The sequence below is a fragment of the Phalacrocorax carbo genome, chromosome 3, assembly GCF_963921805.1.
Source record: "Phalacrocorax carbo chromosome 3, bPhaCar2.1, whole genome shotgun sequence".
Taxonomy (NCBI): Eukaryota; Metazoa; Chordata; class Aves; order Suliformes; family Phalacrocoracidae; genus Phalacrocorax; species Phalacrocorax carbo.
In genome coordinates this window covers 15,041,282-15,056,912 of record NC_087515.1, presented here as the reverse complement: position 1 = coordinate 15,056,912, position 15,631 = coordinate 15,041,282, and the positions used below count along the sequence as shown (strand labels likewise).

The 15,631-nt window shown below is 45.1% G+C and overlaps 2 protein-coding genes across 4 annotated transcripts; one reads left to right on the top strand and one right to left on the bottom strand.

Annotated features, from left to right (window-relative positions):
* Window positions 1-304: 304 nt before the first annotated feature.
* LOC104050640 (epoxide hydrolase 1) lies at window positions 305-11,535 on the top strand. 3 transcript variants are annotated; one of them, XM_064445946.1, is made up of 10 exons: window positions 305-446; window positions 1,783-1,806; window positions 3,089-3,302; window positions 4,104-4,284; window positions 5,070-5,300; window positions 5,639-5,768; window positions 6,699-6,871; window positions 9,697-9,805; window positions 10,126-10,251; window positions 11,238-11,535. In XM_064445946.1, exons 1-10 carry the CDS (start codon window positions 418-420, stop codon window positions 11,437-11,439), a joined length of 1,419 nt encoding a protein of 472 aa, XP_064302016.1. In that variant the 5' UTR covers window positions 305-417; the 3' UTR covers window positions 11,440-11,535. The 3 variants fall into 3 exon arrangements, with proteins under 3 accessions (XP_064302016.1, XP_064302015.1, XP_009509824.1); XM_009511529.2 differs by having other exon boundaries at window positions 308-446; window positions 6,657-6,871; XM_064445945.1 differs by lacking the exon at window positions 1,783-1,806 and having other exon boundaries at window positions 307-446; window positions 6,657-6,871.
* On the bottom strand, window positions 11,524-15,447 carry MAD2L1BP (MAD2L1 binding protein). The gene is made up of 2 exons (XM_064445949.1): window positions 14,608-15,447; window positions 11,524-13,972 (listed from the first exon to the last, which is right to left on the bottom strand). The coding sequence occupies exons 1-2, from the start codon at window positions 15,013-15,015 to the stop codon at window positions 13,442-13,444; spliced, it is 939 nt and encodes a 312-aa protein (XP_064302019.1). The 5' UTR covers window positions 15,016-15,447; the 3' UTR covers window positions 11,524-13,441.
* Between the last annotated feature and the right edge of the window lie 184 nt (window positions 15,448-15,631).

The window sequence follows — 15,631 nt, the reverse complement described above, 5'->3', positions numbered from 1 at the left end:
CTGGACATGGCCATCCAGATGTGGTCTCACAATTGCTGAAGAGAGCAAAGGATCACTTCACTCAGCCTGCTGGCTAAGATGCTTGCTATAGCCCTTTACACAGCTGGCCTCTTCTGCAAGGGCACCTTGTTGAGTCGGGCTCGGCTAAGGATGTCAGGCCAGACTCCAAAGAGTTGCTTTCTATGCATTTGGCACCCAGCCTGTGCTGGTGCACAGGGCTATTTCCTCCCCATGTAAGACTTTGCATTTGCCTCTGCTGAACTTAATTTGCAACTGCACACTTGGGCAATAGGTGGCACTAACGGATGATGTAGCTTGCATTGCCACCAAGAGAGCGTCACTGCCCAAGAGAAAGCCGGCAGAGGAGACACCTGGGTTGCTTCACTCGGAGCAGCGGCTGGGCGAGGAGGAGCAGACATGTGGCAGGAGATCCTTCCAAACGCCTGGTGAGATCCCCTCAGTGCGGGGAGGAAGGACCACAAACGGGGTTCCCTGGGGCCGGGGCGGGAGAAAGCCCCTGGGAGGGTCACCAGGCCATTGGAGGGTAGGAGCATGTGGCTGAGTTCTCCTGAATGTGAGTGGGGAGGAGGTTTTATTAGACTGAGCCTTGTTTTGCGTTGCTTAGAGAGCTGCTTCTGGGACGTGCTTGCTTTGTTAGCAGTGACGAGTTTGTCCTATTGCCATGATAACTGGTTTCATGCCTCTGACTCACTAAACTGATGTTTACATGGATGTAAGTCCAGGGGGATATTATTACCTCTTGCATAAGCTGCTCAGCCTCCAGGGAGGTGGAGGCTGACACTGTTTGCTCTTAGGAGCCCTATTCTTCCTTGTCTGGGAGTGGTTTAAGGAGCTACATCCTTAAAAATCACACACAGGCTATCTCAATGATTGTTACCAAATTGCCTTGGGGACTGCTGGGTTCTGCATCACAGGCAGCCGTAGGTAAAAAGAAACAGCCACCAGACTGGGTCGTTCACGGAGTGTCATGTACTTTTTTTTTTCCTCTCAGGTATTGTAATTATGACACCAACTAGCTCCCTAATCTAGCTGCCTTCCACAAGGCAGAGTAACGAGACTTTCTTTTGTCACTTCCAATTTTGCTAGGTTTTAAACAGTGCTTTTCTTGCAAGAGAATCTACCAGGCTGAAAGAGAGCCAAGGAGGACATTTTCTTTTTCTTGCAGGTAGATGAGACCTAAAAGCTTGGTATCCAGTCAGGAGTAGTTAGAAGTAGCAAAGGCATGGCAGTTCATTGAAATCTGAACAGGGAGAGGTCCCACAAGCCTCTCCTCATGCCAGCCCTGCAGTATGATGAGTATCACATGGCTGGCAGCAGAATAATCCTTGAGCTTGAAAGGCTCCTGCCAATGCTGTGCACCTATTGCTACACAGAAGTCAAACTATTTTCTTGGCTGAAGTAACACAGCCACTCTTAGGATGAAATGTCACAAGGACACCTACCCAGTTGTTTAGTGCTTTTTATCTAAATTGTGCTGAAGGAGGGAATATTACAGCAACAAACTAGCTAAAACACAGCCCAGAAACACTGTCTCTTTGTACAGAGACAGTTCTCTGAGCCCCTCTCTTTCTGTCCCATCCAAAAAGTAGGAAAAATAATTGCAGATGTTGCCTGGTGGTTAAACAGCTTCTGATCCCACAGCTGGGCAGTAAATAGTGCTGGCAGGTGGTCTTTGCACCATCCCCAAGGGTTGGTATCATGCAGGCAACACTATCAGACTATAAAGATCATATCTTTTTTTTTTTCACCCCCCTTTTGTAGGCAGAGCATCTTGTCCTGGATCAGGTGAGTGAAATAGCTGCCCTGTGCAAGCTCTTGAACAGTTTGAAACATGTTGCATGACTGCTAAAACAAACTCTGGTGACTTAGCTCCCACACTTCAAGAAAGTCTGAAACCTTGCTGTCTAGAACAGAAACAAGGGCATTGTCCAAAAAAGCGGATTCGTTGCCCAGGGTGCAATGAGTCAATAATCACACACTCAGGAGAGACGCTGTTAATTTTTTTCAGGGTTGCGCAAGCCTGGATGCCCAGTGGTTTTCCACAAATCAAGCACCCTGAAGCCAGCTCCTTTTATATATTTATACAATAAATTCATACATATCCTGCCTATCTATACATATTAATTCTTATCTACATAGGTTGCATAATGGCATTAAGTACCTCCTCTTGGCTCCACTTCAGATCCTTCTGCACATGTCTTCCTCTCTTCAGGGGTCCTTGGTGGTCTCTGGTGTTCTTTATGGATGAAGTACCCTAACCCTTTTTCTCCATATATATGGTTGCATGTCACCAAAGGACAACTTAAGGCTGATTTCTCTTGCCAACTCTCCTTTATTTTCTTACACTGATGGCCAGGATATCCTGTCTTTAAGCTGAGGTTAAATATTAAAACATCAAATGCTATATAAGCTATGCTTGATCAAAAAGTGGTTTAGATTCACACTAATTAAACAGAGACAATACCTTTTCTTTCCAAGGGGGGATGCCAAGGGGCACTAGAAAGACAAGCTGAGACCCTTACCCATGGAAAGCTATGGCAGACAGCCAATGTTGCCCTAAAAGACAATTGAAGGGGGTGGGGGGGGTGGGGGCTATGTATAAAGCACTGCCAGGAGGGGCACATCCAGCACATCCAGCTCCCTCCAGCAGCTGAAGACCCTTGTCTCTGCTCCTGCTCCTCAGCCCATTCTATCTGTGCAGTTTTTATTCCTGGAGGGTTCCAGCTGCTACTATCCCATTCACTCCAGTATCTACCTTAAAGTACACTGGCCCATATCCTATTGACCCTTGTCACCCAGGCACCCTGGTTCACAAGGAGGACAAGGAAGACTTGTGACCAGCAAGTCCTGATCAGCAAGGACTTGACATCTGTAAGAAGCACTGGTAGATGTAACCCTGCCCCAAATCTTGCCTGTGTTCTTCAAAAATAACAGAGCCCCCCAGCCCCTGCTGACTCCATGGGGTTTGAAGGCATTTGTTGCTGCTCAGGCCCAACTGATATAAATACAAGCCTCAGCATAGTCCCTTTACACTTCTGTTGTTGAACACAGTTTTATGCCTCCCCAGGTCTTTTGAATATTCCCAGAAGAATGCAGTCCTGGTCCCTGTGGCCACCCTGGGGGTTGGAGGGATGCTGGTTTACTGGCTGAGGTCTAGACACACAATCAAGACTATTGAAATGGGCGATGGATGGTGGGGCTCAGGTGAAAGACCCCTAAAAGGGAAAGAAGATGAAAGTATCCATCCCTTCAAGATTGAAACATCTGACAAAGAAATCGAGGTACCAGTGGCTGGGATGTAGGGAGGGGCAGAAAGCTGCGAGGTGGAGCCAGTCCATTGCCCACTTTGCTGCTTTGATGTGATGTGTTGGGGGTGGCAGCAGTGCACTTACATATGCCAGTGCAGCTACCTAGCACCAGTAGATGATGCTCTGGCTCACAACCCTTTATGAATGGGATTTGAGCTCAGATTCATTGCAGTGCCCCATAAAGACTTTCTGAGACCACAGACCCTCCATGCAACCCACAGCTGCTCCTGTAGAAAGGCCACACCTTGAGCAAAAGACTTTGACTGTGGGTCTGCAGACGGTGGAGCAGGGTAGGAGGGCATCAGGACAGCAGTTGCACCAATGTGGCAGGACTGAGGGGCTTCCACAGAAGGAAGGGCTGGAAGGGTGAAGATGGACAGGGTCTTGACTGAGTCACAGCACCTCTGCCCGTACATGCCTGTCCCTAATTCTCTGGCCAAGTAGCAGTCAGCAGCTCTGGCTGAGCTTCTTGTTATTCTCCCAGCCGGAGGTGCCAGCAAGCTTCTAGTGCCAAAAACCCTAAAGCCAGTTAGCAGCAAGGCAAGAGTAGGACCCGGTACTCCCAGATGTCCTAGGGGAATTGGTAAGCTGTAGAATATATTCCCCATATAAACTATTCAGGAGGCCATGCAGAGTATGCCACTGCTTCAGGAGGGCTCGTGGTGTCCCAGATAGCGATACAAGAGCCAGCCAGGACAGCTGATCTGTCCCTGCCCTGGCATAAGGCATGCGCAGGGGGCTGGCCAGCCTAGCGAGAAGGGCTCCCCTCTGCAGGACCTGCACCGCCGCCTGGAGCAGGCCCGCTATGCACCGCCGCTGGAAGGGGCTGCCTTCCACTACGGCTTCAACTCCAGCTACCTGCAGAAGGTGGTGGCCTACTGGAGGAACCAGTTCGACTGGCGCAAGCAAGTGGAAGTCTTGAACAAATACCCCCATTTCCAAACCACCATTGAAGGTGAGGAGGTCTCTGTGGCTTGAGCAGGTCTTACTCTGAAATGCACAGAGAGAAGGGGGACATTTAAGATGTTACAATATTTAAGGCAACAGTATACACAACAGCTTAGTAATATGAGTGAAATACCACTAGTGGATGCTATATTAATAAATAACCTTCCATAGATTAAGAGCATTACACAGTGGCAATAAGATTAGGTCTGCTTCAAGATGAGCTTCATCTGGCTCTGAACATGTACTAACTAATGATGAGGTTTTCTTCTGCTATTGCCTTGAAGCCACCTTTGAAAATTGCAAAATTTACCAAGACTCTGAGGCTAGAATATCCCCCACCACCACCCAGTTTAGCCAGGTGAGGTTAGCCAGACTTTAGGTAAGTGATCTGCAGGTTAAACTTCTATCTTGCACGTACTTTTTCATTTTTCTTTTTTTATCACCCATATATTTTGTAATTTTGTCATGTTTTTTCATGTGTCTTACCTGCATTATGCTATCCATTTAAGTGCAGCTCTAGTTATGTACTGTGAGACCAGTTTCACAGATGGGTGCTCAGTCTCCTGTGACCCCAGTATCTGGAGTTGGGCTCAATACCTCTGTATGTAACGATGAGACATAGGTACAATACCAGGCATCCCCTTTCAGCTAGGCATCTTCTTGCAATGGGTTGATTGTGTAACTTCTGCTACAAATGCTAGTTGCAATTTTGCCACCCCCCTTCTTCAGAGTCCAGAGCAGAAACTGTGATGGAACCAGAGCTTTAATTTATCTGTCTTGGATGTGTGGCAGGGATTGATATACATTTTATCCACGTGAAGCCCTCCTACGTCCCTCACGGTCGAGCTGTTCAACCTCTGCTGATGGTCCATGGCTGGCCAGGCTCCTTCTATGAGTTCTACAAGATCATCCCTCTGCTAACAGAGCCAGCTGGGCACAGCCTGAATGAGGGTGATGTAGTGTTTGAGATCATCTGCCCATCCATTCCAGGCTATGGCTTTTCAGAGGCACCACACCAGAAAGGTAAGTGATGAAAAGGCTCTGTTGGAATAACAAGGGTTTTGGAGTAACACCTCAGCCACCCCTGAGTCCTACAGTTTGTGAATGTGGATGCTTGGCTCTGCACTACACCCATGTGGCTGAGGGTCTGGGGCTGGCTATGGAGATATGGAAGGCAATCATAGCTGGAAGCCAGGTCTGCTTTCCACTTGCTCCACTTTCCACTAAATTTCTATCATCTTGTGTTCACTTTATTGCCAAGGAGTGAGGTATAGCAGCATACTCGCATACCTCGGTTGGGCCATGATCTTTGGTCAGGGGATAAACACTAGGACAAACAGGTCTCCTGTGTTTACCTACAGGCTTTGACACCATAGCAACTGCTCGGATATTTCATAAGCTGATGAACAGATTGGGCTTCAAGGAATACTACCTACAGGGAGGAGACTGGGGGTCTCATATTACTACAAGCATGGCCCAGATGCTGCCACAGTGAGTAGCAAAGGGAATCAGTGCAGAAAAGCGCTCTCCAGTTCTTATGCTACCTTCTGGCTCCATGGTCCCAGTCCTGTCTTCTGTTTGCCCTGCATCTCATTCCCTTCTGCTTTGTTTCCTCTAGGGACACCCCCACCACTGTGCATTCACTTGTATTCATAAGCTTTGAATTAATATTGGCACAGTTCTCACACTTCCTAATTTTCAGTGCTGTTTGGCTTTTCTTCCATTAGCTGTGGAAGTAAACTCTGCTGCATTTTGATTTGAGACCTCAGGGAGACAGATCATCATTCTAAATCAGGAAGGAGATAAATTTAAAATCAGCAGGAAAAAAAGGAAGGAGGGAGCTCAGGCTTTCAGCAGCTGAACAGTACCACAAAGTATAGGACCTTCCTATCTAAAATCGGAAAATAACACAATACCTTCCTTAGAAGATGGCACCATAGCTCATTGTTTAGCATTTAATGAAAAGCAGGTACCACAGCCACGCTTAGATCAGAGAACAGATAAAGTGGGAAAGCTCTTAAAGTAGTTAGATTGCAGGCTAAACAGCTCACTGTTCTCAATTGCAGTTGTGCTTCACAGCACCCAGAGCACTGTGGCCACATGTGATCTACTCAAGCTCTTCCGAAATTACCCAGCACAGCCTGTTCTCTACAGCACAGAACACCACAAGGTGAACAGCCAGAGCTACCAGCATTGATATGCCACATCCAGAAACTGAGTCCCTAGAACTAACACCATACCAGCGGCACAGCTGGATGGAGATTGCACTAGCTGTACCATTTCCAACTCCATAATTTTTTTTTAAAATCATGATGAACATGAAGGGCTTTACTTATTTGGCTCAGTGATTTAACCTTCTATTCATTAACTTAATTTTAGATCTGTGAAAGGGCTTCATCTGAATCTCGTCTTTGTCAGCAGACAAGGTTTGAGAAGGATGATTTCTGTGATGCTTGGGGCTTATGTACCATGGCTTGTAGGCCTCACTAGGGAAGATGTTCGACGTACGTACCCTTTCATCCAGAAGAATATATATGAACTTCTGCGAGAGTCTGGATACTTACACATCCAAGCCACCAAACCAGACACTGCAGGTAATAAACCTTCTCTATATTGCTATGAACATTGTATACTAACTGCTTATGGTATATAAAAACTTAGAGTTGAACAAAGGCCAAACGTGTTTGAGAAGCAATGAGTTCTGGTGACTGAATGCAAGACATGGGGGCAAGAACTGAGTAGAAGGAAGTTAAAAGGAACATCTTAAAAAAGATGGAGACTATAAATATCACTTTTCAAGGTCTTTCAAATGGCACGACACTTCTCTTGGAGAAAGAACCCCTTTGCAAAAAGCCTCTTGAAGTAAAGCAGAGTGTCCTGAAATTGCAGCTTCTAGAAAAAAAAGGGTGAAAACATGAAAAATATTATAAGCAAGTACAATGTGAAACTTGCAGAAAGGTGGACACAGCCCTAACACCTGAAAAGCCAGAAGCTTGCCATACTTAGTGAGGCCAGTAGATAAGGGGTCTGAAGAAAGATATGGCCATCCCAGAAAAGTTAAATGAATTATTTGCATCAGTCCCCACTAGCAAGGATTATAGGGTAATCCTTTACTGAAGTAATCCCTCATCAGGAAAGACAGTGGAGCTGTTTCAGAATGGTATCAGATCTGGAGACCATAGAATGAATAGCACCCCATCCTGGAAATTCACTGAAAAAAAGAAACTCAAACTGAAACATCAACTAATGCCTGGTCTATTGCTTGAACTGGTTGCAATATCAAAGAAATAAAAAGAGACAAACAAGATACCAGGTCAGGGGGGTTTTTGTTTGTTGGGATTTTTTTTTTGTGGTTTGGAGTTTTTTTTTGGGGGTTGTGGTTTTTTTAAAGAGCCAAACAGTGAAGGTAGTCCCAGAAAAATAAAGACCAGTAGGTCTAGTCTCTGATCAGAAAACTAGCAGAATTATTTTAAAGAGGAGAATTGATTTACAGGTCATAATATCATAGGGAAATCATGCTTCAAAAATCAAAGCTCTGGCAGAATCAAGGAGCTGTGGGTCCAGTAATGGAAAATATTTCATTCCCAGAAAAGTTTTTTTGAGGTTCTCCCCCATTGTTCTTAGAGATTAAACTGCCTTAAGAAAATTATTAATTTAATGGATTAATAACTAATTAATATGAGAATCCAAGCATAGGAATAAGTAAGCAAGTTCCAGGGGAGGGAGAGTATGACAAAAAACTGTGCTGTCACTTGTACGTTTCAACATGATCCTAATTTCTCTACAGATAAAAGTTAATGGTTAAGTCAAAATTTGACAGCTATCCAGGGTTTGATTTAATTTAAAGATAACTGCAGAGAGTTGCAAAAACTTTTAAGTGACTGGTTGATGAAACTGATCAATAAAAACTGATGTCAACAAAGTCCAAAGCAATTTAAGTAGAGGAGGAAAATCACAATGGGGTCTAGTTTGGCTGCTGGCATATAAGAGAATCCATGAGTCATGGATCGTGCTTTGAAATGTCAGCTGGCTCAGAGTTTAAGAGAATCTTACAAACTCTTAACACAAAAAGAGATGAAGACAAAAACCTAAATCCATTATATTCAGAATCTGTTGCACCCCTGTTCACTCTGTTTCATAAATATATTTTAGAATCAGAATACAGGAAGGGGAGAAAAGGAAGACTGAAGTGACCAAGCAGCTTCCATACAAGCACTGTACATAGTCTAGGACTCTTCAACCTGGAAAAAGAGCAGGGATTTTGTAGCACACTAAAATTGTGAAATGTAGAAAATGAATAGGGGGAAAAAATGTATTCCCTACTCAGTTTCAAGAAATATTTATATTACCAGTTTAGTTCTCATTAGGCAGGTTTAAAGCAAGGCTAAAGTATTTTCACTCACCAGAAGCTATAGTACCTGAGATGTGGTACAGGTTGAATGACTCAGAAGCTACAAACAAGACTGATATTTCTGAGCATCTAATCCATGGACATTGAATACAGTGGCTCAGAGGCAGCTTTCAGCCCAGAAAATGCTCGTCTCTGGACAGGTCACATGCTAGCTGGCACATTTTAGCCTGCCCTACCATTGCTGGTTAAAGCATATACATGACTTCGATCTGTAGTGTAAATCTAGAGTGTAGATCACTCTAGGCCTGCCAGTGCAGGGAAACTGTTGTGCCAATGCACAAACTTACTTTGCATTAGCTATGTCCACTATTAAATTGAGACCATGTTTTGCATCATCTTCTACAAAGCCACTCTGTGCTAAAGGAACACTAAAATAATGCTTGAGAGTATAGGCAATGCTGAGTATACTGTAAAACTACAGCCTAGGGTATGGTACAGGAATTTTCCGAAGGCAAGCCTCTTTCACTACTGAGGTAATCCCTACCCCTGTTTTACAGGTAAGAATACAGATATAATGCACTGTGTACCTGCTGTGTTTATAACATTTGTTAGTGTTCCCCAAAGGCAGGAACAGACACCAGATACACAATACTCCACTGTTTAAATTAGATGAAAAGTGATGAACAGCACTCAGGGTCTTGGATATCCATCCTAAGCAGGGCAGTGCTCCCAAGTAGTTTATCTGAAATTTCTTTTCAGAGCGTAATCTCTTTACATCTGAATTTGCTCCTTCTGCCACACATTACCAAGAAGCCAACAGGACTTTCTTAACTCCTAGCTTGTTCTGTAGAGGAATTATCTGAGTTTGTAGTGCTGTCACTTACAGCTGGAATTCCATTGGGGTGAATTTGTCAAGAAGAAAGTACTACCAGGGCTAGTAAAATACAGACTCTCTACTGAATTGTCATAGAAAACTCCAAAGAATTAATGACTGTCCAGTTTAACTTCCACTGAAGTATTGCATTGCCAGGCAACTGCAATAGCTCTCCCGTTCTTCTCCTGAATTAGGTTGTGGACTGAATGACTCCCCTGTGGGGCTTGCTGCATATATTTTGGAGAAATTCTCTACCTGGACAGATAAATCATTTCTGCATAAAGATGATGGAGGCCTGGAAAGGTAAAAAAAATGGTGCTTTTCCATGAGAAGACTCATTAAAAGAATGAGTGATGATAATTAATGAGGAGATAGGTAAAAGAAGACTGACCATTCAAAGATGAATTTTAAGGATGAAAGGTTACATATGACAAGTAGTAGTTTAAACTTATAGCAGACTGCCTGCAAACCACTGCGTCAGCACCAGGCAGTTTTGCTGTGGGCATTGATTAATTTGCTGCTTGAAAACAAGCAGAGAACAAGAGGAACAACTGTTCTTCAGGGCATGAGCCTAATACTGAAAAACAGCTTCCAATGAAGTTTCTTCATCTTTCTTTCAACAGCAAATACTCTCTTGATGACCTTTTGACCAACGTGATGATTTATTGGGTGACATCCTCCATTGTGTCCTCTATGCGATTCTACAAGGAGAACTTCTCCAAGGACCCTGGTCTAACTGCTAGTGCCAGGTAATGAAGTAGCAGGTGCAAGACAGATTTGCAAATGAGATTGCATATACTGTATGCACATACTATATTTGCCTGTATATACATTTAGGTCAGTTACAACAGCAAATTTAACTAGTTAAAAAAAAATCCAAGTTCTTATTTTCTTTTGATAATTTTAGATAAAGGTCACTTTTCCTTTGAACCTATAATTCACACAAAGTAGCTTATGGCCAAGACAATGCAGAAGACTTACCAAAATATATTGTCTTGTTTGTGTTCAGAATACAGATCTATACACTTATTCACCAAACAAATGTAATCTGTGGCTCAGTTCAGAAAAAAACTCAAACAAAAAACAATCAGAAAATCATGAGCATTTCTGAGAGAAGTTTAAACCAAATTACAAAGGATATGGCTTACTGGTAGATAAACTAAGAACTACAGCTGTTAAGCACAAACATGGGGAAGCAATTTGGAGAGCAGTACTTGAAACCAAGCACCTTCTAACAGCCACTGGCTTTAAGATGCCTGTAAGAGAGGCTGACCAGGAAAATGCTGCTGACCACAATTCTCCAAGTGATTGAATATACAAATAGGAGAGCCTTTTTCTTTGTAGGCTGAATCAGTTTACCTTTCCTCTCAAGAAAATAATTTGTTACACTGGTACTATAAATTCTAAAGTAAACATGAGCTAGCTCATTTGATTTTCATGGAGTTGTGGTACCTTCCCACATATCACAAAACTACAAAACAAAGTAAGCTTAAAAATCTGAAGCATATCAAGATTGAACTGTGTGCAAAGTTGGCTCTACTTTACACACCTTTGTGTATAACATTCATAAACTCAAGGTGGTCTAAATACAAGTAAAGCTTTTCAGAGTACAGACTGCAAAATGGGTTGCTGTGGTGAAATTTCTCCAGCTGACTGTGGGAGTTACCAGAGCCAGAGGGTTTTTAGACTTTCCCTAGGACTTCTTTCAAAAATGCAGTTAACTAATGTCTTCTAGGGTTGGAGTATATGTTCCCACAGGGATTGCAGCTTTTCCTCAGGAGCTAGTACATACACCACGTGCCTGGGCAAAGGAGACCTTCAAGAACATCATAACTTACTCTTACATGCCACGTGGAGGGCATTTTGCTGCCTTTGAGGAACCAAAGCTTCTGGCACAAGACATCATGCACTTTGTCAGAAAGGTGGAACAGCTGTGAACCTGCAGTTTGGATGCAATAGAAGCAAGTTGTCCTGCCACTAGCAGAACTTTTACTTTGAGCTATTAAATAAATCCAATGTAATCATGCACAGAAGCCAGCATTTTATTTTGATATTGATTATAATACTAAACTTGTTAATCAGGCTCTAAAGCTCTTCACAAGAGAAAAAAAGGCATCTTGTCTTCTTTCATTCCTGGCACCATATCATTGCTGCATTCATGGTTCAAGTATTACAGAATATGTAAACAGTTTAATGGAGTAACATTGCACTCATCTGGGGAAGAGATTAGAAAGGAACTGGCCTCTTGTTCCTCATAACTAAGGCTTCTTTAAATACTTGAGTGCTAGCGTTCTTAAATATGCATTACAAGCAGCTTTGGTGGAAGCATAAAGGGTTTTGATCTCCTGAGCACAAACACTCCTACATTCAAGTTATATTTCATTCAAGAGACCTGTGATTACATATTCAAGTGGGCAGCTGCACATAAGGCAGCTGTCTTCATTCTAGCAGTTTTTCCCCTAGTAACTGCTCACGCTAGCTCTACACATTGTAAACAGCTGTTAATGGATAAGGCAGAAACAGCACTCCTACTGTTCTCCAAGCTTAAAAATATCAACGTAATTTCCTGTTAGTTCTATAACCTCGTTCCATTCCAAAAGGTCGAAGTTAAAATATGCATCAACTGTAGAGGGTTACTTCAACCTTTACCCTCCTTTCAAAGGATTTTTACCACCCCAGAGTGCAATTTTTGCTAGCAAGAAACTGCAAGCAACCTCGCTACCCGTAGGCTCTGGTTTCTTTTCAAATGGGATAGAGCTATTTGGAGCTATTAAGCTCATTACATTACAGGTACATACCCAGCTGACTGAAGATAACTCCAGCAGATATCTTGTTCTGACACCCTGTGCTCTACGGGTTTCTCTCCCTACCTCTCTGTCCCATTCCACACTAGACACCAGGCCAGAAGAAAGTGCTCAAGCTCCGCTTCCCAGCAATACATTCTGGCTTAGTACAGGAATTTGACCGGTAAAGATAGTGCTGAACTTAAAATCATAGATTAGAACTTGATCACACTCCCCTCACTACTTCTTCATGTTTCAGAAGCATTTAGAGTCTAAGCCTCTAAGACTTCTAAGGGGTAAAAGTAAACAAACAAACCAATTTTTTTGTTGTTACATGGGAACAAGTGAGCATATTGATGCAGGAGTCCTAACTTCCTCTGAAGAGGGTTAGAGCAGAAACTGCTTACTTTTAATTTTAACTGTCTATCTAACTGATTGTCAGGGCTGTTGGACTAAAGGTTAGTAAAAAACATAGGAAGATGTGCTTCCCTGCCTCCACAGGACTGCTCAACCACTCTTCATCACCAGCACAAGACAATGCTAGGTACAAAACCTCCCAATAATGCAAAGAGTGGGACTCAGCAATTAACTGAAATTGAGTTATGGGGAAGTCTGATTTTATCAAATAGCTAGGCAAACACTTGAGTACTCAAGCCTGATCAGACTGCAGAGAAAGGTCTCCTTTTACAGGAATAGGGTAGGTAAGAATAGTTATGGCCTTTACTATAAAGGCCAAGTGTCTTAATAATCACATACATTCTCTAGAGTCCCAAACAATCAGCTAATGTAGTAATCATTAGCAGAGAAACAGCTGCATTAGGAGAAAAAAAGACTAGATCTAGTGTTGGCCAGTTCAGTAAGTATACAGCAGGGAAGTTTTACTGCCAACACACTAATTCATTTCCTGTGCCACAACTCTAGCCCCTAAAAAAAAAATCACTGTATCTGTGTGCAACTGTGCCTTAAAGGGTATTTGCTTTCAACAACAATTCAGGAGATGAAGTCAGATGAACACAGTCAAGCTTCAGGAAGGCAGTAGATGCCCTGGAGAAGAGATCCAGACAGACAAGAATATGCAGTTACATTTGATAAAGGTATTATCACTTAAAGCAGCAAAGGTTATTTGATATTCCATTAAAGTTTCACAGAGCACAGGTCATTCATGAAAGCCTTTGAGTGTCACTGGTGCTTGAAACCAGACATAGTCCTCCCAGGTAGAGGTCACATGCTGAGGAGGTGAAGCGCTTATGTTGATGTCTTCATCACAGGACAAGTTAACAGTTAGCTTCCTCCCTCGGGTTGGCACTTTATAGTTGAGCTTGGGCCGGAACCAATCAACACCACAATTGCGGTGTCCTTGGAGCATTACAACAGTGCCCATGATGGGGAGAGCCTTAAGTTCACTGAAGACATCTGCAATGAAGAGTGAGTGAAAGAGCTTGCGAACACAGGATGCAGTTTTCAGGCTCTCCTCAGCACTGCCCTCATAGATACCCTCCAAGTTGAGCTCATAGAGCTCCTTGGGGCTCATGACATTGCCTCCAAGTAGAATAAGAACCCGAGGAACCAGTGTCAAACTAAACATTACTTCCAAGTGCTGGAGCATTCCCTCCAGCTCCATCAGCACCTGCTGGCACTTCTTGCTTGCCAGGTCCATGGAGGGTGGCTTCTTAATCACATCTCCATCCTGGAAACAAAACAAACAAAAAAAGATGAGTACATCTCATTATTGGGACATATTAGTCCTAATACACTCTTCAGAAAGCATGATCCATCCCACCCCTGAAAGTCAAGGAAGGTTTAAAGGGTTTTATGCTCCTTTTAAAGAGATATAAGTAGCCACATATAGAATCAGGACATCCAAGAGGAACACAAAAGGCTGCTCTGCAGCTACTCAGTTTGAATCTGAATCACACTACTGATAAAACTCCTACAAAAACTAGAAGCACCATCTTCTAAAGATCAGCTATCACTCCAAAACAATTTTTTTTTCTTAAGAGTTGTTCAAGTAATAAAAAAATAAAAACCTAGTGACATGCTTTGAGCAGAAAATGGGGCAACAAGAGATAAATAGTAACTTGTTGAGACTTTTCACCACCTAACCTAAAGGTCTTTCTTTTTTTTAAATGACGTTCCGGTAACAGTTAAGGATACAGCTACAACAAGCGCTTTACTTTAGAGGCCGTTGAGACGTTAAAGCACGAGTTACCGAGCTAGAATGGTTAGCTGATAAGCAAAACTCAAACGCCAACGCCGCCGCCTCCCCGGAGTCCGCCCCGGCGCCGCCGCCGCCCCCCGCCCCGGTCCCGGCGCCCCCCTCACCGGCGCCGCCCGCCGGCAGAAGTAAGCGAGCTGCTCATAGGGCAGCGGGAGCTGGTGCCGCTGGTGCAGGACGTGCTTGAGGAGCTCGCAGGCGAAGCGGCAGCAGCTCTCCCGGCTCACGGCGCCCGGGAAGACCACGGACACCGAGGGGCAGCCCACCACGGGCCCGCTCCGCCGGGCTCTCATCCTTCTGCCACCGCGATCCGAGGCCGGCGGTGCCTCAGCTATAAGGAGCGGGGATGTGGGAGAGGTCGCTTGGGCGGGAGCGAGAGCTACCGCAACCCCAGAAGCCGCCATTTGCTGGCCTGTGGAGGGCGACCGGCCGAGATTTGAATGGACGCCGCCGCAGGGCATCATGGGAGTCGCGGAACGCCCTCCCCGTGCGTCTGCCGGTGGCGCAGGCGCCATGTTGGTGGGGAAGAGGAGGGGTTTCTTGGCGGTGGCTCAACCTCGCCCAGCAGGAGGGGGTTTGTGGACAGCCCACCCCACTCCCTGGAGCTGGGCTGGGCTGACTTGGCCGGCTCGCTTCCTCTCTCCTGGGCTTGGCAACTGCGCGGGGAATCAGCAAGCGCAGGGGCCGTGGCGCTCGGTGGGGCTGACGGTCGCCGTGCTGAGGAGGCACCGCGGCAGCTACGGCAGGCCCGGGTGCCCCAGCCCGGCCACGGGCGCCGTGAGCTGTGGCTGCCTCTTTGCAGGGCCGCACAGGTTTTTCACCCCGCCGCGTTGCGCTGAACTCCCTCCGCCTCTGGCCGGGAGCCCTGTTGGCTCTGTTTCCTCTCAGAAGAACTCCCTTCGCCCCGCGGCGGGCTCTGATCCTCCCGCAGCTGGGAGGCGGGGACCAGGAGCGTGCAGTCAGTGAGAGCTGCCGTGTTTGGAAACAACGTGGCCGCAGCCCTATTGGGTGCTGCCTCCAAAACAGGGCGAAGGGAGGGCGGTCGCCGCCGGTGGGGGGCGGGAGGAGCAGCTCCCCGGCGGTGATGGGGGGCCAGGTTACTTGGCAGCGGCGGCGGCTGCGTGCTAAAAG

What these genes read in the sequence shown, in the direction of transcription:
- LOC104050640 (XM_009511529.2), top strand. Translation starts at nt 418, where the DNA reads ATGTGGCAGGAGATCCTTCCAAACGCCTG. An exon ending in CATCTGACAAAGAAATCGAG is followed by an intron (nt 3,303 to 4,103) that starts GTACCAGTGGCT and finishes TCCCCTCTGCAG; the next exon opens with GACCTGCACCGCCGCCTGGA. An exon ending in TTTCCAAACCACCATTGAAG is followed by an intron (nt 4,285 to 5,069) that starts GTGAGGAGGTCT and finishes GATGTGTGGCAG; the next exon opens with GGATTGATATACATTTTATC.
- MAD2L1BP (XM_064445949.1), bottom strand. Translation starts at nt 15,015, where the DNA reads ATGGCGCCTGCGCCACCGGCAGACGCACGGGGAGGGCGTTCCGCGACT. An exon ending in TCTGCCGGCGGGCGGCGCCG is followed by an intron (nt 13,973 to 14,607) that starts GTGAGGGGGGCG and finishes TTTTGTTTCCAG; the next exon opens with GATGGAGATGTGATTAAGAA.